The 21,789-nt window shown below is 41.0% G+C and overlaps 1 protein-coding gene across 2 annotated transcripts in view; it reads right to left on the bottom strand.

Annotated features, from left to right (window-relative positions):
• The window catches only part of fhod1 (formin homology 2 domain containing 1), a 343,619-nt gene that overhangs the window by 50,324 nt on the left and 271,506 nt on the right, over positions 1 to 21,789 (bottom strand). The window contains exons 12-15 of one of the 2 annotated variants that reach the window (XM_078544152.1): positions 18,757 to 18,804; positions 17,728 to 17,834; positions 4,755 to 4,895; positions 3,041 to 3,942 (exon numbers count right to left, since the gene is read on the bottom strand). In XM_078544152.1, the coding sequence (XP_078400278.1) occupies positions 3,041 to 3,942; positions 4,755 to 4,895; positions 17,728 to 17,834; positions 18,757 to 18,804 (1,198 nt within the window). The remainder of the gene's footprint in view (positions 1 to 3,040; positions 3,943 to 4,754; positions 4,896 to 17,727; positions 17,835 to 18,756; positions 18,805 to 21,789) is intronic. The other variant, XM_078544153.1, reaches the window with a different exon arrangement.

Genomic DNA, 21,789 nt, shown 5'->3' with positions numbered 1-21,789 from the left:
CCGGTCCTGGCGTCCATGACTTTTTTATATATCGGAAACCCAATAAAACGGACGATGAAAACTCAAAATAAATAAATAAATAAATAGGAACAGATTGAAACTGTAATGGTTGGGGGATGGGGGAGTTGCGCATATTTGTAATTATGTATCTCTGTGAATGATTGGCTCCAGTTCTATCCTGGCTTTCTGGGATGTAACACTGGATATATGCAAAACAGTCCATTCTTACTCAAGATGCAGCAAATTTTAAACATTTGTATTAAAGGGCAATCATGTCTTGTGGTTCTAATTAATTACTGGGTTACTAATACAATAATTCGGTTGAATGCAAGCTATTTGTGGCCTTGGTGTCAAGTCGCAATCTTCATCCCAGTTAATCTAACTTTACATATAATGTATTAAAAAAAAGCATAAGAATGCCACTATACAACAGAATGTATACGCATATTGTAAAAAGAAAATTAAGTAATCAATTCTGTGGATTTATACTGTGAATTTATTCAGACTTTGACTCCCAGTTCCTTTGGTGCTAATTATAGCAGACAGGTTACACTTCCCGAAACCCTTAGATCTGAAAAAAATCTGGAGAGATTTGCCCATGGTGAGCAGACCATGGAAAACATGAATAAGATAAAGCAAGGCAAATTCAAGTGATTACCTCAGAAAGGGTATATAGCAATCTGGTGGGGTTTGTGCATGGACAACATTCTGAATAGAGACATTTCAAAAATGATGTACTTCTTTTTGAATTGACCCATCTGCTGAGTTACTCAGGGATGTCAAACAGGTAGGAAGTATTAAGTCTGCACAATAAACCTTTCCAGATACGTTATGAGAGAATACAGCTTGAACATCACACGTTGAGTCTACATAGTAACAATCCTGACACTGGACCGGCATTGAGTGGAGTAAGACAGGGAAGAATCAGCAACTTTGGGCAGAATCTTCAGCGAGCGAGAGCAGGGCCCGCTCGCCGAGGTGTAAAATGACAAAGGGTGACGTCGGGCGTGCGTCCCGACGTCACTGCGCATCATTTAGATTTTAAGTTTGGCGGGCACACAGCCGAGTCGGCTGCGCGCCCGCCGAACTGTCAAAGGCCTGTAAGGCAATCAGCTGAGCTGCCCATCCAACCTTAAGGTTGGTGGGCAGGCGAAGAGCTCAGGCAGCCTTTGCATTTTTCACGGAACCTCATCCATGGGTTTCATGAATGATTTAAAATTTTTAGAAAAAATTTTTCAACACTTTATTAAACTGTCTAAACTTAAAACTAATTGCCTCAGGGAGATTTCTGCGCTCTTTCGCATGCATGCGCATAAGAGCGCACTCCCGACCCAGGCAACCCCTGCTTCCAGGCCTTAATTGGCCCACCCACGTAAAATGGCGGCGCCCAGCATTTAGCCCACCTTTGTAAACTCTCTCTCAGGCTCCTTAGCTGATTCTGGATGAATAACATTTCACGGGAAGGAAATAATCCTATCATCTTCTTAAATCCTGTCATGCTTTTCTATTCCACAATTGCCACTGATCATTTTTCCCATAAATCTATCACCATTCTATTAGAAAAACAAGTTGCCTAAAGTTCTGATTTTGCTTTGACATCCATAACTTTCTGCTGTGTGCCTCGTCTTCGAATTCTGACTCTGAGAAAATAACTTTCTAGAATCAAAAAGGCAGAATGTTTACTATTATTGACCCTTGCATGAAGATGGCTTTAAAATATTGTGGCAGGTTAAATTGGTAACTCTACTGTCCCACTCCTGGCCGGGGAAAGGGTCAGGAATTGAGCCTCCAGATTTTTGTGGAAAGGGAATAATGAAAAAAGACACATATACTGAAGGGCAGTTGGTAAGGTCTGCGGAAAGAGGCCCAGGAAGGTTAGCTTAACAATAGAACCGAACAGGATCAATGTACACCTTTGTCTGGTTCAACGCCAAAACTGACCAAAACCAAATATATTTTAACCCACTAACCGGGAGGGAGCATCATGGCTTGTTAATTATCTTATTTGCAAGGAGGGAACTAGGTTAAGTTGGATCAAGTGAAATTTGCTGTAACTGTTGCTTAGTGTATTCATTTAGCAATTGTAAAATAAAGCAGCTTGATAACTGTTGCATCTGGTTTCATCTCACTTATGTCCTCCTAGAAGATTGGAGAAGTACACAAGGCACAAGTGAGGAATGCATCCTATTTCAGTCATTTAAGATGACGTTGAGCAGTACTACTTAATTCTCGAATGTGACAAGGGCCACTGTGACTGAGAGAATTTCTATAACAGACCCCAAATTTGTAACATCGCCCTTCAGTAACCTTGCATCCTTGTGACAAAATTGATCAAAGTGCTAAAGATGTGGTCTCACAAAGGCCAGAGATAACTTGGATATAATTCCCTGTGATTTCTAAATTACACCCTCAGCTATACACCTGAATGTTTGATTTGCTTTTTAGACCCATGAAAGCCAAATGGGTTTAATAATATCCAGGTCTCTGTTACCTCAAGCACACTTGTACTTCATATTCCCATCTAATCTCGCCACTCATAATTGATCAGTGCTAAATTTCATTTGCCTCCCCTCTGTCCGCTTATGTAATCTTTCAGTTATTGTGCATAGATTAGCATCATTGGGTACAGTATGCAACGTGCTGTCATCTGTAAATTTAGACCCATTGGACAGTATTCCATCCTCGAAATCATTTATTAGACTATTCATTCCTGTGGACTTCACTGACATCTTCCTCTCACACCATCACCCTTTGCTGTCTATCTATCAGGCAAAGACATCGTCATCTCTCTCATGGCCATGCATCTGGTGAATCAATCTATTATGTGACGAGGTGGCAAATGTCTTTCTGAAATCAAGGCAGTAAATATTTATGACTTTTCATCTATATCCACCAGATGCATAACATTCAATAAATTGGTCAGATATAACCTGCCCCAACAGAAAGCACATTCTCATTAAATTGGAAATGGTATTATAAATTGGTCTTAAGTTATCTTTTTCCTAGTTTTTTAATAATCAAAAAACAGGTCAATCCTTACCTTCGTGGGTAATTCCTTAGCTTTAGATTCAAACAGATGTTCCAATTTAGTGGTGTCCACTTTCACTTTATCTAGGGAAGCCCAGACAGTGCCCCGGCCAAACTTACAGCTCCTGAAAGGGCTCTCTGGCTGCTTCAGTTCCTTCCAGAAGAGCTTAACAGTCTTTTTCTTCTTTGTTAATGTGGGGTCTGCTACTTGGGAAGGTGATAAGTTAGTAGGTGGAGGTGGGGGAGGTAGAGGAGGGCCAGGAAGTTGTCTAAAAGATGGTGGTGGTGGTGGAGGGGGAGGAGGTGGACATCCAGGGGGTGGAGGTGGCGGCGGGAGAGGTGGAACCACTGAACTATCAGATGGTTGAGGAAGATCATGCTTAACACCTGCCTTGGCCATGGAAGAGTCTACATCTAATACATCTATGTCCTCCTCCTCACGGAGATCTGTGAAGTCTAAATCTTTGATTTTCAGCACTCTTGGACTTGATTCTAGTTGATCCCACATGTGTTCAGAGTCTTTCTTCAATGGTGTAATTATGGACGTTTTCTCCGCATTTTTCTCATTTAGTTCAGCCTCAATGCTAAACTGTTCCTTCAAAACCTTAATCTGAGGTTCAGCAAATTTCCCCAAAGTAGCTTTTACATTCCCAGGGATGCTTTCAATTTCAGGTTTTCTTTGGGTCTCCTCATTCTGATGGCTGGCCTGCCTGGAAAAGCGTTTTATCAGACTCTCCGTGGATTCCACCAAGGCTTCTTCTGTGACTTTCCTCTCGCTCTCAGTCGGACCCTCTTCCTTAGTTACTTGGAAGTTGCTGACCTTGGATTTTGCATAAAGCATGTCAAGCATGAATTTCTTGTCACTGGAGATGGCACTGCACTGATCCAAGCTGGACTGGCGGGAGATGCACCGACCTGCATCCAAACAAAATATCAATACTTGAATAAAACATAATATTGCCTTGCAACGATTTAACCAGCCAGTTAAACAATTGAACAATTTCTAAGCATTTTTTTTCTCCAAATTAATGTTTCACACTGAAGAGACAAAACCAAGGGTAACAGTGAAACAAGCCTCTCTGCTTACTTCCATGGCGTCCAACATTGGAACAAAACCCCGAGTTTCCACACGCCACCATTCTGAATCCGAGAAATTGAAATGATGCTACTCATCAACACAGGGAAAGTAAACTTGGAGCTTTGCTGCAAATCTCACTGTGCACTGTGCTGTGCTGTGCAACGAAGTGAACAGAAACGAAACAAGAGTACAGCATTTGTTTTGCACCAAGCGAGGAACGTGACCATTTGATCCAAACAATTTACATACTTTTTTAAAAAACATAAATGTCAAATTACAAGTAATTTACTCTCCCCAGGCAAAGGAGTGGAAGCTAAGTGTGCAGTCTGGCAAGTAGCCCAGAGTTCTGTCGATCATATCAAAAAACATCTGAATACTTTAAAAAGTAACCAGACGGATTCCAACACTTCTCTCCTTATTTAATAAAAAAATTAAAGCAGTCAGTTTTGTTTGTTGGGGTGGTTGGCAGGGGGGGGGTGGGGTAGCTCAACTGGTAAACCAGCATCTTATTTTTCTTTTCAGAAATAACATTTCGCGCTGTTTATTGAGGAACATGTACCCTTTCTGTTTGTAGCACCGCTATTAGCAGATGCTCCTGCAGTTTGCTCTTGGGGAATGAACGGATACTAAGAGATGAAATCTTCCTTGCCTGTCTCATTATCGCCCGCCTGTCTGTCTCCCCTCTCTTCCCTTTCCAATGTACTGCTGGTGGACGAGCTGCTGGAGGCTGAACATGGCTCTCTCTCATTTAATGCTTCATTCTGTTGCTCCTTTTCACTTAGCACCTCGACTGCAAGGAAAAAGAATGATTCAGTTTAGAAAATATTTACATGTCTATTTGTCTCCGGACAACATATTTTTTATCATTTGTCATCCTGCTAAAATTAACAATGTGGGGGAAGAAATTAATCATAAAAATGCAAGTCAACATCCTGGAAAGAACCAAAATGTCCCAATGATTTCTTCACTCCAAGATGTCATAACTCAGAAATTATTCATCTTATCAAATACTAAAATAGCTACTGAATAATTCAAGGTAAACTTCCTCAATTGATGATTGCAATGTCCAGTGTGGTACTGTGTCATGCAAACCAACAAGTTCTCAGGTTGCTGTTATTGGTGAGTTGGTTAGTCTTGGCTGTGGCTACAGTTTGGGTGCAACAATTGGCCTCAACACCAAGATTAAGATAAAATAGCAGCCATTGTTCATTTAAAAGAGTGAGGAGAAAGGCAAGGAGAAACATCTTTATGCTGAGAAAGAATGGAATTCTTTGTCACAACAAGAAGTGGAGGCAGAGACCATAAAATGGTTTGATGGAACAGATGACAGTAATTTGCAGATCATGATATAAGGCTAAAGAGCCAGAACAGATACCATTTTCTGTGCTGTAAAATTAACACAGTTCTAGCTCACAGTTTTATTGATGTGCACAAATCTATAATGACTTCATTCACTTTTGTGATATAATTCCTCAACTTCTCAGGGGAAGATTCCACTGATTTTTTTGAATTAGAGACACATTATTTCCTATATGTATTGCTTTCTACAATTTCAACTTAAATGGCAATCAGAAGGAATTGTATTACCATGCTTATGATGTGCAAAATTTGAGAACATAAAGGTGTCTCAGCACTTTAAATCCACTAATTTCATGATTTTTAAAAAATTCGTCCATGGGATATGGGTGTCGCTGGCTAGGCCAACATTTATTACCCATCCCTAATTGCCCTTGAGAAGGTGGTGGTGAGCTGCCTTGTTGAACCGTCGCAGTCCAGGTGGTGTAGGAACACCCACAAATACGTATAATCTATCTGATAATCTAATCTCCTGCAGTAAAGTGTCATGAAGAGATATTAATATCTATAATGTTATTGGAAAATATTTTTTAAAATAGAGTTCTAGTGAGGTCTGTGTCTATGTGTGTCTTAACTGGATTAAAACCAGCTAGTCTGGGTGCTTTGATGTGTAGCAATTTTGAGATGTTAATTAGGTAAACGTAAGGAGGATTGAAGGTAAAGTGTAAATTTGCATTTGTTAAAAGAAACCATTCAAGACTGCGGGTGAAATCTTGCACCTAGCTAGAAGATGCCAAGCAATGTGTTTATTTTTTCAGCTTACTAATAAAATTGGTGGGATGAAAGGATGTTATTGTTAGAAGAGGTAAAGTTAAAAGCCTAGTGATACAATGGAAAATTTACATTTAAAGAGAAAGATATGTATAAAGGAGAAAGGAGATTCTGTGTAAGGTAGAGGCATTTTAAGATCCAGCAAGTGTGAGAAGCCTCCAGCCTATAAGCCTCAAGCTGCTGTCTGCAAGGACCCAGAGCTGAAAGAAACTCATTTTGAATGCGACTGTCCAGGGTGTAACTTGCCAGGTGTCCATTTAAATTTATGAGATTTGCTGCCTTAACAGGGGTGTAACTGAGAGTCAGATTAATTAGGGGATTTTTGTAGTTATTATAATAGTAATTTTGTAGACGTATGTATGTGTTTACAATCTTTGTATTAATAAATGTTTACTTTAGTTTTATAAAAACCTTTCGAGACTCAGTCGTCTTATTACTACCGAATTCAAAGCCTGCATCTCGAAACATACAAATTGAAAACATGGGTTATGACAGTTGTTTCAAGTTCCCCTCTGGGATTTGAACAACTCAGCTTTTACCATCAGCTGTGTCATAATAAAAATCATACAGAGTGTCTCGTTGAACTCTGTAAAGGTAATTGAGGAAACTTCAGGATATTTAAAATGAAAACAGAAAAATTTAGAAATACACTAAGTCTGACACTATCTGTAAAGGGAGACAGTTAAAGTACCTTGTCAGAATATCTATTCTTACACTTAACCTGCTTTACACGGTTCCAAAACCACTGAAGCCATGAAGAAATGAACGATTAAAACTAAAGCCAAATACTGCGGATGTTGGAAATCTGAAATAAAAACAGAAAATGCTGGAAATATTCAGCAGATCTAGCAGCATTTGTGGAGAGGGAAACAGAGTTAATGGGCAGGATTTTTCAGCCAGCATGCGGGGGTGGGCTTGACACGTCACCACGTAAAATGACACGCGGTGACGTCAGGCGTGCGATGTTTCGTTCGGCGGGCGTGCCCCAGAGTCAGCTGCGTGCCCGCCGATATGTAAATGATCTATTAAGGCCATTAAGTAAATAATTAATGTTAACGCTGCCCGTCCAACCTTGAGGTTGGCGGACAGGCGAAAAGGCCAAGCGGCCTTCATGTTTTTTAGGAAACCTCATCCACAAGTGAGACGAGGTTTCCTAAAGCTTTTATTAATTAAATTTTTAAAAATTTCCTACATATAAAAACATGTCCCATCTCGTGTGACACAGTCACATTAGGGGACATGTTTAAATAAAATTTTAATCCATTTATTCATTAATTATAATAGTGATTCACTCTCTCTGAAGCAGCTCCATGCCTCGGGGAGATTGAAGTACTCTTTGGCACGCATGCATTGGTAGTCTGGGACAATGGGGGTGGGTAGAGGGGCATTAGGTTGGCATAGGGGTGTGAGAGGCCATGGAGATGGGTAAAGGGTAACTGAGTTGACATAGGAGTATGTGGACCATGGGGTGGGGTCTGGGTAGGGGGCATAGGTTGGCATTATTTTTTATTATTTATTTAATCACAGTGCTGGGGCACAGAGGCAGGCCTGCATTCAGCCAGCCTCTGCACCCAGCAGCCTGCAGATTCGTTCCAGGGTCGCCTGCCCCGACTCCTGTTTTAGCAGCACACCCCAACTAAAAAGCCGACCTGTGGGCGGCTGTTTTTAAAGGTCAGGTTCGCTGAGCCAGGAAATCCCCCAACTATGCGTACCGACCAAGGGACAAGTATCTGGACCTCTGTTTCTCTCTCCACAGATGCTGGCAGGTCTGCTGAGTATTTCTAGCATTTTCTGTTTTTTTAGTTATAAAAATTAACCATGTTTGTACTTATCCTAATAAATACCAATCTTTTTTCACCTAACTAGATATTTCAACAAGTGAACTGACACAAAATTAGCTGCAAATCTCTTCCACATAGTGGGAGAAAGGAGGGAGGGAGTAAGATCTCCAAATGTCTAGTTTAATTGGACTATGATAATGTCACACTTCCATCCTCTAGTCTACCTTTAATAGCCAGCTGACTTAGCTCTCTTACAACTATGTTATTTCAGCATTAAATAACTCAGAACATACCCCCTCTCAATCTTAGGATAGATTTGCATTTGGTGCATCCTGGGCGTCTGGCAGGCCCAGCATACCTGAGGTGTGCTGTGCCCAGAGGAGAGGTCAGAGGTGCCCTTAAGCTTCCTGCCCTGGGTCAATGGCATGGCTCGTGGGAATTACTGATAGAGGTCAGTCATGTGGCTGCGTCTTATGCTGACATCGAAGTCTTCTGGGTGCTGCTTCAGAGAAGCAATGAAAAAGCCTTACTAGGGGCAGATAACAAGCTTTTTAAGGGCAGAGGTTCACCGACAGCATGTGAAGGGGAACATAAAGAATTGCTTCCCTAACTGGACTTGTGCTGGGCCCTTTGAGAGTAAAGATCTCAGAACTAGGGAGTAAGTGAGTGACTTGGATGTCTAGGTTCTGGCCCACATTGGTTTGGGTGCCAATAAAACTGTGAAAGGTAATTGATACCGGAATGATTGATGAACCCTTTTAACAAGTGCCACTCAGATTAGCCAATAGAAATAAAGAGTTTTCTTTACAAATTTAAGGCTATCTATGCTGACCATCGAGTGCTCACGTGGAACGGCACCAAAAATTAATTGGTCATTTGGATTGTGCTGGGGCACTCAGGGAGCACTCCATTTTGAGGACATACTTAAGGAAATTGTTATGACATTTCTCCTACAACAGACTTCAACCTTTGCTTACTTAATGGTAATCTGATGTAAAGTCACAGATATAGATTTAGAGAGAGAGAGAGAGATCCTCAAAATAAATTTCAATTTTTTTTTGTAGCTGCTCAATTTGCAATTTGTTCTGTTTTATTGCCTTCAAATTCACAGCCATTATAAGGCCACCAAAGGGCACATCATCCTTTTCCGTCCCACTTAACTTTGCTTCCATTGCAAATATACAATGGTAGAAAAGGTACGGGATGGGGAGGGAGTAAAGTCTTATTTTTATTGATTTTATTTTTATCTTTTGTCTTATGATATACATCTGCCTCAGTAGCTATTAGGGCACAACTATTTAATTATTAAGAATAGTCGCTTGGTAGTACAGACTTAAGTATTAATGAAAAAAAGAGACATGGTGTTGAAGCTTTTTTGTCTTGCACTCAATAGGACAGATGCAAGAACACCAAATCTCAAAGGGAACAATAATTTATACTGCATGGGAATGATTTGCAAATGGACTCTGATTGGTAGAGGTGTTGCTATGGAGAATGCACCAGGGAACAGTTAACTGCCAAGCTTTTGTTTAAATTCAAATCAGGCAAGTCAACACTGATTGATCAAGGCATTGCCATGGGGATGAACCAGGGAATGGCTGTCCCCCATGCTTCTGTTTCATTGAAAAAGGTGCAATGTGTGGACATATTCTTTCTGTTTACAAAGGACAGGGCCCTATGTGTATCTCCTAGCATGCATAAGTGAGCCGTACTGCAAGCCTTACTGATAATCTTAAATTAGTTGTCAGTGTAATTTGTAACACAATCCCGATTGTACTAAGAAAAGCTTTGACAGCATGACCATTTAGTTATTCTGCATTTAGGAATTCAGAAGTCAATTACCTGCACGGACATCACAGTGATTAACAATTACACTGAGTTGAATCAGGCTCATGAGATAATTTTCATAGTTCAGAACATAATATATCTTTTCCAAGCTTATAATTATAACTAATGTGTCACTGACTATGTGACATTCATAATGAGATTCCATTCAATTATCCTTCATGATATGGACAGTTTCCAGCATTGAATGTCACTCCAACTAAAGGATGAAAGAGTTTGTGTATGTATGAATGTTTTTAGTCAATGAAGTACTTTTGTAATGTAAGAAATGTGACAGCCAATTTGCACACAGCAAGCTCCCACAAACAGTAATGTGATAATGATCAGATAATCTGTTTTACTTATTGGTTCAAGGATAAATATTGGCCAGGAAACTTGGGTGAGTGCCCATACTGTTCAACATCAAGCAATGGGATCTTTTACATCCACCTGGGAGGGCTGACAAGGCCTCAGTTTAACATCTCATCCAAAAGATGAAAATAACGAGTGGAGAGATAATTGGGTTATGCAACTAAACTCTCAGAATATTAGCCCCATTAGGCATCATATAATCATTTAAATCTCTGCCTCTTACAATATGGTGTTGGGAGGCGGGGGGGAGGTGTTATTTGGGTGAAAAATTGGGATTGTTTCTGCCTGTTTTTGAGGTGTTATGAGTGCCTTAGAGCTCTAATATGGCACCCACAGCATTGAGGAGTGAATTGCATAAAACAACATATTGTTGTTTTGATCTCCTTACTTAAAGAGGTATATATTTGCATTAGAAGCAGTTCAGAGAAGGGATTGTCTTATGAGGAAAAGTTGAGGAAGTTAGGCCTATACTTATTGGAGTTCATAAGAATGAGAGGTGATCTTATTGAAACATATAAGAGTCTGAGGGGCTTGACAGGGTGGGTCCTGGGAGGATGTTTCTCCTTGTGAATGAGTCTAGGACCAGGAGGCACAGTTTAAAAATAAGGGGTTTTTAAGACAGGAATGAGGGGCCATTCCTTCTCTCAGAGGGTCATTACACTTAAGAATTCTCTTCCCAGAGAGCAGTGGAGGCAGGGTCATTGAATATATTTAAGGCCGAATTAGACAGACTTTTGACCAACAAGGGAGTTGAGGATTATGGGGACCAGGCAGGAAAGTGGAGTTAAGGCCATGATCTTATTGAATGGTGGAGCAGGCTCAAGGGGCCAAAAGGCCTACTGCTGCTCCTATTTCTTATGATCTTATAAAAGTCAACTAATCACTTTGTACATTACCTTAGCATCTGTCTTTCGTGTGCCTTTGCCTGTCCTAGTGCTCCAAGCAGTGCTACTGAGTGGCTGCAGCATGGCTGTTGAAAGACTGCCGACCTTCACTGGGCGAGGCTGCAAATGACCTTGCAGGATGCCGTCAAACAGCTCTGGTCCTAGAAGGGCCAGCTTGGAATGCACCACCTTGGCATGGATGGCAGCAGTCTGGGCTGGCTGACAGTCAGGCAACAGCAAGGGCACCGACAAAGTGGCAATAGTGGGAGGACAACTGTTGTCATCCAGACAGCACAGATTCGTGCTTGATGCAACCACTGACACTGCCCCAAGATCGTGCCTCAGCAATCCTTGTAATCCAAGCGATTGCTGAACTGTAGCAACACCCTGAGAGCCTCTTTGAACACTGTAATCTACAGCAATGTTGACAGCAGTCTGAGCTTCCATTGCAGCACACAGGCATTAAGTGGCTGCTGCTTGTGCTGCAATGGGAGCTACAACATCGGCCATCAGACACTGCATCGTGGTGGGGTCCACATGTGTGCAGATGGAGTTGGCCACCAGTTCCATGCTGGGAAGGATGGGCTCCAAGTTCCATGCAAAGCCCTGTGCCAAGTTGGTGCTGGACTCCTCCAAGCTCCTTGACATTGACTGCAGGCTTTCTGGTAGGCCTGCCAATGCACCAAGTATTTGTTGTGTATACCCATCAGCGTTTTTCTGTAAGCTGCCCCAAAGTGCTCATCTGAATCATCTGCAGCAGGACTCAATTATGGCCTCATCCTCCAAGTGCCAGCATCTGTGCAAGCCTTTGCCCCTGCCCTGGCTACAGGCCACACTTGCCCACTGTCTCACAAGGTGCAGGTACTGACTCTAAACTATCCTCCATGGCCATCTGCTCCCACTGCCTTCTGATCATGAGCCTAATGCGCCTCCTGTAGATACAAGCCATCTTCTCTTCTTCTTTCCAGTTCCTCCACTAAGGCCTCCAGTGCCGCGCATAACTGTCAGCACCTGCTTCAACCACAATGCACCTCCCCTTTAATAGATGCAGGCTAGCTTTAAGTGATATGGGCTAGCCTTAAATGGTGCTAACCAGTCACAATACTGGTCTTCTGCTAATGTGTCCAGCCAATCGACAGCCCAGTTAGGACTGGCTGGATGCTGGAATAATTGAAATGAGCAGGCACGACAAAGTTGGCTTGCCACGTGCATCACAATCAATGGGCACAGGTTAATTGTGCACTGTGATCTCTGCACTCATTTTTAGGGGCTATCCAATATTTCCTCCAAGTTTTTTTAAATTGCAAAATGGACTACAGGACACCAAGATTTAAAGGTGTAGGAAAGAAGATAAAATCAAGATATAGCAGTTAAGTAGCAGCAACATTAGCTTTGAAAAGTCTATGGCCAGAATTTTTCCCTCATCGGGCATGCACAATCAGCAGGCCCAGCAGTAGTCGGGAAACAGACCCCCCGACCGTGATTTCATGCAGGCTGGTCAATTAACGGCTAGCCAACGTGAAACACGCACTGAAAAGCTCACCACTGCTGGGGTGCGGACGCGAAGAGGGTGGGCGACGATGTCACCGTGGGCGCAGGTGAGCACTTTGAGAGAGCTCTCTGAAGGCAGGCAGCTGCCTCAGGGAGGTGCAGACCTGCAAATAATGAAATAAAACACAAAAAAGCTGCAAAGAAATGTTCATGTAGCACAATTAAGCACCTGAAAGCATATCTCATAAAAATGCTGTCCCCAGATATTTCTTTTTATTTTATTTCTTAACAGAGATTTCATCCCGCCCTTGGATGAGGTTTCATCAAAAATGTAAGGCCTGGTCGATTCACCCAGCCGCCAACCGTAAGGTTGGACGAGCCACAAAAATAAATCGCAGACTATTGCGCCGTTAATGGGCTTAATTGCCCGCTTAATTGTTGGCAGGCACACCTCCGACTGCCATGCGTGCCCGCCGAGCGGAGTATCGCTCAAGTGTGCGATGACGTCGGGACACTCGCCCGACTTCATCCGTGTGATTTTAGCCCGTTTGGGTCGGGCACACTCCCGCCCTCAGAATGTAAAATTCTGCCCTATGGGTTGCAGGAAGAAGGGAAGACAGAGTTAGATAGGGAGCTCCACAGTTTAATGAGCAGTCAGAATTTCAATTACTTAAGGATTTAGGGAAGAGGAAGAGCATTTAGAATGATCTATTTGGTGTGTAGGAGGAACAAGGGAGGGAAGTTCAGAAAACAATGCCGTAAATGTCAGTCGTTAAGTTGAAAAATCCCCAAATAGTTTGAATCATATGATGTGTCTTGGAGAAATTCAACTTGAAATGTTACAGATTCACATTTTTAACACTTCTACTTTCACTGTTTCTCACTATATCTAGTTTGGACATACTTTTCACAGGAGCTCAGCACATTAAAAAAATGTTTTATTCAGGAGCTGTGGAATGAATTATGTTCTGCCTGATGTTTGCTAACAGTTTGAAAATCACCTGACTTGTCCTATAGATTTATTCTGTATCTAACATTCTACAAAATTTTGGCTCATAAATCTTCTAATTGAGATAAGGTTCTGTGAAAAGCAGCAGAATAGCCTACAGAGCACAATGCGGTGATGTATTTGAAGCCAAACACATTTAACACTGAGGAGGAGTAAGGGCATCCATTTAAGTGCAAAATGCACCATCTTTCGCTCTACTACACAACACTTCTAAAGCAACATCATTTGGCAAAGGGTTATATTGATATGACAAAGAAATTCATTAAAGAAGGTAATGCTGTCCATTATCAGCTAAGATTGATTAACAGTTTTTTTAACTTTTAAATTGTTGCTGATAAAACCTTAATGTCATAATGCTCGCATCCCTGTGCTGCTGCTCGGTTATCCTGTCAGGCATTCCAAGGATTTGAGGATCCCAAGTAACAGCCTAAAGAGCTCACCAGTCAGTCAGCCATGATAATCAGCCTTCTGAAAGCTTAGAAAAACAATTCAGCCTCTGAACGGGTTTTTTTTAAGCAATCAGACACTTGCGTGCCCCAGTTTGATCTGAATTGGTGCGATGGAACAGAGCTAAGCTTCAAAAAGTTAAAATGATTCAAAATTAATATTGGATATATGGCGGAGAGAATAGAGAAGAATTAATGCTGTAGAATGCAACCTTCTCCTGACCACTGATTGACATAATTAATAATAGTGACATAGTATTTTACAGCGCATTTGGGCCAAACGGTCAATGCTGGTATTTATATGCTCTTCACAAGCCTGCTCCCACTCTTTTTCATCTTATCCTATCAACATATCCTTGTATTCCTTTCTCCCTCATATGTTTATCCAGATTCCCCTTAAAAGCATCTTTAGAATTCACCTCGACTGCTCCCTGTGGTGATTAGCTCCTGCAGAAAAGATTCAATTCATTTGTGTCAATGCAAATATCATTGGTTTTTGAACCTTACTTCAATATTTTTATTTTGCTGGGAGTTTTGTGCTCATCAGCTGCGAGGTATTAGAGTGTTAAAGAGCATTCTACAGAACAGCAAGGATAAGAGAAAACAGGCAGCAGCTCACCGCCACTTGTACCTGGGCATGGATTTCCACAGGCATTGATCCACCTTTCAATACCTCACTTGAGGAAGCCCAGCTGGTAAGCAGTAGCAGCTATTTGATCATGGAGGACAAGACAGTCAACGTTTGATTTTTTTTCAGCACCATGGTGTATGAGATATGATTAGTCACTTAACCTCCCTCTGCCACCTTTCTTGATCATGTAAGTGAAACCTGAAACTGGCCTTGCCACAAATATCCAGTTAGTGTGTCAGCCATGGCTCAGTTGGTAGCACTCTTGCCTGAGTCACAAGGTTCCACGACAAGACCTACTCCAGGGCTTCAGTACTAAAATCAAAGCTGACGCTCCAGTTCAATACTGAGGGAGCGCTGCACTTGCACGTGAAACATTAAACAGAAGCTCCATATGCCTGCTTGGGCCGATGTAAAAGATCGCATGGCTCTATTTTGAAGAAGAGTGGGGGAGTTATCCCCGGTGTCCTGGTCAATATTTAACCATTCATTAATATCACAAAAGACAAATTATCTGGTCAGAATCTATGGTAAAGTGAGGTACCCTGTCCCTTTAAGAGAATGCAAGTGTACTGATCATGTGACAGCACTGATGAATCACTATACGGCGTGGGCAACTGGGAACTTTAAGTCTAGTTCTGGAGGTTTCTGAGTGAGTACATATAACCCCGTGCTCTGCCTTATGTCTCAATAAACTATCACTGTTTATTCTTACATCAGCTTCTTCCCGTTGTTGATTGCAAGCAGCAATTGAGGAGAATATAGGAAGGTGTACAATTAGAGCTTGGTTGGCCAATGAACTCATTTACCCAAGACATAAAATTATCACTGCTGTTTTTGGGAGTTTGCTGTGCACATATTGGCTGCTGCATTTCCTACATTACAACAGTGACTACATTTCAACAAGTACTTAATTAGCTGTAAAGCACTTTGAGATGTGGTCATGAAAAGCACTTTATAAATGCAAGTCTTTTTTGTTCTTTTTTGCCAGCTTAATTTCTACCACATTACAGCGGATGATCACAGTACTTGTCACAAACTGCATTACTCTCTCCCACAGAATTTCAAAGCAACTTGTAAAAGGTACACTGTCAGCGAAATGTTCACAATGCCACGTGCTCAACCAATCCCACTCCCAAAGTGAAATGTTTTTATTGAGGACACTGGATGGTGCAGTGCATTTGCACATAGGCTCTGCCCCATTCCAATATAGTCAGTCCAATTAATCTCAATCACCTTGAAAGCTCTTATGTAGGTATGAGGTATTATTGGATTTTTCTTCCAAAGTTTCAGTCCATTATTCAAAACCAGAAAAAAATAAATTTCCACATCTGGTTGGACCAAAATCTGCACCCTTGTGCTTATCACAGTAAAAATAACCCATCAATTTGATATGAGGCTGAAGTCTTAGGTAAAATGAAAGGGTTTAAAACAAATAAATTGCCACGGTTAAATGATACTTATTCCAGAGTTTTGTAAGAAACTAACCTGGAGATTAGCATGGCATTGACAATCATTATGAGTCAAAGCACAGTGGATATCAGTAAACTAGACAAAGGTCAACATGGTCCTCATATTTAAAACACATGACAGAACAGGCCCATTAATCTTACTTCAATTATCAGGGGTGTACTTGAGGATTATCTGTACATCAGTCAGCTAGTAAACAGCAGTCAACATGGCTTCAGGTGAGGAAAAACCTGCCTGATCAGCCTTTCGAATTCCTTTGAGGAAGTGACAACTTGACTGTGGTAAGCTGTATGATATTAAGTACTTAGACATCCTAAAGGCATTTAATAAAGTACCACACAAAAGGATTGCTAATTAACCTCAAAGCTGTGGAGATTCTGGACAAAACTTGTGTATGGGCAAGAAACTGGCAGAAAGATATAAAACAATGGGTACGAGTTAGAGGGTAATATCAGGTAGGTTGGAGGGAATTATTGAGTGAAGTGCTCTAGGGTTCAGTGCTGGGACCACTAGAGTTGCTGATTTACATCAATGACTTGGGTTCTGAAACCCAATGCAAATGAATTAATTTGCTGATGATACCAACTTGGAAAAACAATGGAATAGAAGTAGCCAGCGCAGGAACTACAGAACGTGATAAACAAAATGGGCTGTAACTTCCTCGGAGTAACAATCAGCGTCAGATTTCCACTCCATGCCCAGTTACTTACTTTAAATTTCTTCCATGCCTGTCTCGTCCAACCTGCTGACTCTGGCTGGGTGAGATCCAGGTAGCACAGCTGTCCTCAAGGCCCAGGGCTGCAGTCCAGCAGAATCAGGTTGAAGAAAGACACATCCCCTTTTTTACGGCACTAGCTGGGGGGGATAAAATATTGCCTATTCTTTTCTTCCTGTGTGCAATGCAACCTTACGAATGGTGCTAAAATTGCTAAGTATGAAGTAAAAAGCGATCTAGAGCTCATAGCATACTTAACATCTTCAACCAAGGCTGAGCAGCAATGAACAAAGCCAACTGTATGTTGAACTGCATAGTCAACACAGTAGAACAGAAGTTGTTGAAGTTATGATAAAATTGAGCAGTGCTCTGTTCAGACTGCATCTGGACTACCGTGCCCAGTTCTGGTCACTGAGCTACAAAGGAGGCATTAAATGACCAATGGCAATAATATGCTAATCCCTGGTGCCAATTGTCTGAGTTGTGAGGAAAGATTGGAGAAACTTTGGCTTTACATCATGGAAAAGAGACAACTGAGAAGTGACATTCTAGAGGTATATCAGATAGAATGCAACAAGGAAAAGATTAACCTGGAATCCTACACTAACTGAAACCGCAACAGTAGGACAAAGGGAGGCAGGTTGTAAAAGGTAACTTTAGAACCAACATCTGGAGTGTGTTCTTCATGAAGAGCATGATCAATGCTTGGAATGACTTTGAGCCAGATGCAGATATAAACCCTGGGACCATTTGACAAATTGATGCAGTCATGGGAAAAAAAGTGTAGGGTTAAACCAGACGGACTTATTTAGATGGGCTGAATGGTCTTTCTCATCCATAAGTATTGTATAAATGAGCAGAAAAGAATAACTTACCTTCAGGGGGTCTGTCTGGAGGTATGGAGGCAATATCTCTGGGAAAGCTTGACTTGCTTAAATCCCTCTCTCTTTGAGTTGCAACAAGATTTTCTAAAAAGCGATTTCTGAAAGAGTTACAGTAGAAACTCAGCATTTTATTTTAAGCAATCCCCAAACCATTCCAGCAATTTGGGCTTAACGGAGGTTCCAGCAAACTGATATTCCACAGCACCCCACACCAACCATGCAGTTAAGCAAACCAATCAATTCCCACAGCAAAGCGTAATTTTGGTGGACATTTCAAATCCAAAGCACTTTGCATCAATACTTCACTTTAAGAAAAATAAGCATTTTCCCCACTTTATTACTTTGTGTGCAAACAGCCCCAAAAAGCCAAAATCCATCTGGATCAATCTGTGGTTCAGAATTCCACTCATGGAAGGAAAACGTCATCTAATTTCCAAAATAAGATGATAACCAGCAACACTATCCCCCCGCCCAGCGCCATGGCCCAACCACCACTGCATCATTCCAAATTAAGTTACTTCACTTATTATAGGCCTGTCACTTTTAAGCACATTTATACATTGGGGTAGCAGTCTGATCTCTCAGACCCTTACGGTTTCATTAAAAATGCTGAAACAGGAACTAAAATTCCTTCAAGTTTCATTCAATGTGGGCAATTGACAACTTAAGTTTGAAACGTGAATTGGAACTCAGTTTAATTGCAACAAAACCTTTTTTTGAATAAAAGCCCAAAAATGGCCTTTTGTCTTATACAATGTAGAGATTGTTACTGGATTCATCAGATACAAAGCACCAGCAAACTCAAGCTATGAGGAAGAGTTGGCCAGCTATCAATGAAGAGAGTCACTATTACTCTAATGGAATAGGATCTGCTCAAATGCCCCAACATCCCCTCAACTTGTACAGGCCTATAATAAAATTTGACTCCAAATTTAGGACCTGTGGCAGAAAAGAAAGATCACAAAGAAAACCCAGTAAAGATCACACAGTTAAAATTTCCAATCCAAACCCAATACTTACCCATACTTTCTCAGAACTGGCTTATCGCCAGTAGAAATTCTTTCAGCCCTGAGAAAAAGATCAATTTCAATACAACAACAATTTGTATTTATATTGTGCCTTTACCAAAGTACAATATCCCAAGGCACTTCACATGAGCATTAACAAAAAAAATTTTTGACACTAAACCACGTAAGGAGGTAATCAAGCAGATGACCAAAAACTTGGTTAAAGAGATAGGTTTTGAGGAATGTCTTAAAGGAGGAAAGAGATGTAGAGAGGTGGGGAGGTTTAGAGAGGGAATTCCATAACTTAGGGCCCAACATGTCTGCCAGTGGTACAATTAAAACTGGGAATGCTTAACAGGCCAGAATTAGAGGAGTGAAGGGATCTTGGAAAGTTACAGAGCTGGAGGAGATGATAGAGATAGGGAGCGACAAGGCCATGGAGGGATTCGAAAGGAAGGATGAGAATTTTGAAATTGAGGTGTTGTTTAACCAGAAACCATTGTAGGTCACCAAGCACAATGGTGATTAATATGTAGTCATAAAGTATTCAATTTCCATGGATAACACGTCATTGGAGGTGCTGGGAAAGAAACAGATTTTATAATTTCAGATTTAAATAGCAAATTAATCAATCATTGTAACATTAAATGAAAGCTCCTATGCAACTCTTAAAGTATGTTGCACAGTTATGGTTGTGACAATTGTACACTACTTGTTTATCTAGCAGTGTAACTGTTCATTGGCAAAATGCAAAATAACCTTTGTTTTATGTTGAAAGACTTAAATCTTCAACTTTGTCATAACAGGAAATGTACTATTTATATGTTTGCCTCCCCTATTTCCTTATCCTTATTATATACAAGATATTATCTGTAAGTGCAGGATCAACTTCAAAATCTCTGCCAACGTCCAATTTTTACTTCCTTGGCATTACTCTCGACTAGATGGGACTGGGTTTGTCTGCCTGTCTAACATGAGTTCATGGATGAGACAGGTCTTTATTCCTCAATACTAGAAAGACCAAAGACATCCTGTGCACCTCTCAAAGAAGCTGCATCTTGCTCTTCTGGACTGTTTGTTAAAGCTGAACCCAGTGCACAAACTAAATGTCCAATTCAACCCTGAATTGAGTTTACAGCTCTGCATTTAGCCTATCATCAAAGTCACAAATTCCCCCACTACCTCCTTCCATCCCCATCTCACCCCACCACCATCAAAACTCCCATTTACATCTTATTCACTCCAGGCTTGATTTCGTCAACACTGGTCCACTCTGTGCAAACTCCAACTCACCCTGAACTATGCTTCCTTAATCCTATCCTGTTCTTAGTTCTGCACACCAATCATCCATGTACTCACCCCACTGCCCCTCTCCCTCAGATATACTATTGCTGAGACAGGCGTCAGTCATCCTATTCCTTTAGACTTAAATTCCCTCTCCCACTGATCCACCAGACTACAAAAGAAGCCAAATGTGCTGTTAGTTACTGCAGAACATGGAGATGGATATTTATTTTTAACTTCTGTAAGTAAGTATACTGAGATACTTGTGAAGCCACTGGGCTTTCTGACTGCATAATGCTGTAAGGGGAAGGGAAGCTACAAAGGGAAATTAGATACTTTTTGTTCTAAGTACTTCCCATTTTATAGAAGAAAATAATTGTCTCATACTAAATTGTTTGGACTATTTAAGTCAATTTTATTGCCCAACATGGGAGCTATCAAGAATCACCACTTTGAAGGCTGCCTGATGTCGTCAACTGAATGGGGAAAAAAATAAATGAAAATGATGGTTTTGATTCTTGTTAGTAAGGATTGTGGATTCATAGCAATGAAAGGTTAGAATGAAATACAATAAGTTGAAGGCAAAAGTAAGGACAGAGAAACCAGTCAAGTGAGAGGGTTTTAGGGTTTTTTGAGAACTGAATCCACTTCTAAAACTATAGAGTAATGATGACAATAGATCTTAAAGTTAACATTTAAAGCTACATGCTACACTCAAGCATGAACTACATTTAAGTGGAGAAAAAGAATCCCAAGAATGTTCAGTGGCAGATTAAATGGTAAACTAGAATACAAAATTTACAATAGGTTGTGTGGAATCAGAAACCTTACAAACACAACTTGTATTTATATAGCATCTTTAACGTAGTACAACACACCAAGGCATTACAGCAGTGTTCGCAAACAAAGCTATAGTGCAGAACAGATGTTATGTGCAGCCTCAATGATCTTTCATAACAAGAATGGTTCCCTCTGATGATTCATGGAATTTTGCTGCATAATTGATAAGCTTCGAATTTTGGTCCTAAACACATGGTATAACAATTTATTATTGGAAAGAACACCAGTACAATACAAATAACATAGAAACATAGAAAGCAGGAGCAGGAGGGGGTCATTTAGCCCTTTAAGACTGCTCCGCCATTCAATATGATCCTCTATCTCAATGCTGTACTCCCGTGCTCTCCCCATACCCCTTGATTCCTTTAGAGTCCAGAAATTTATCTATTTCCTTCTTAAATGTATTGTGTGACTTGGCCTCCATAGTCTTCTGTGGTAGAGAATTCCATAGGTTCACCACCTTCTGAATGAAGAAGTTTCTCCTTATCTCAGTCCTAAATGATCTACCCCATATCCTGAGACTGTTTTAAACCTCCCAGCCAGAAGAAATATCATCCCTGCATCCAGTCTGTCCATTCTTGTCAGAATGTTATATGTTTCAATGAGATCCCCTCTCATTTTTCTAAACTCCAGCAAATACAGGCCTAGTCGGCCAATCTCTCCTTGTACGACATTCCTGCCATCCCAAAAGAAATGTTATTATAGCTTTATTTACTAAGACAAAAAAGACTAATGGGGGAGGCGATGGAGTAGTGGTAATGTCGCTTGGCTAGTAATCCACAGGCCCAGGCTAATGCTCTTGCAATATGGGCTTGAATCCCACCACTGCAGCTGGTGGAGTTTAAATTCAATTCATAAATTTGGAATTAAAAGCTAGTCTTGTTAATAGTGACCATGAAACCATTGCAAACTCATAAAAATC

This window comes from Cetorhinus maximus, chromosome 6 (genome assembly GCF_964194155.1).
Source record: "Cetorhinus maximus chromosome 6, sCetMax3.hap1.1, whole genome shotgun sequence".
Classification (NCBI taxonomy): domain Eukaryota; kingdom Metazoa; phylum Chordata; class Chondrichthyes; order Lamniformes; family Cetorhinidae; genus Cetorhinus; species Cetorhinus maximus.
Note: the sequence above shows the minus strand (reverse complement) of the source record. Positions and strands in the feature narration are given on the sequence as shown.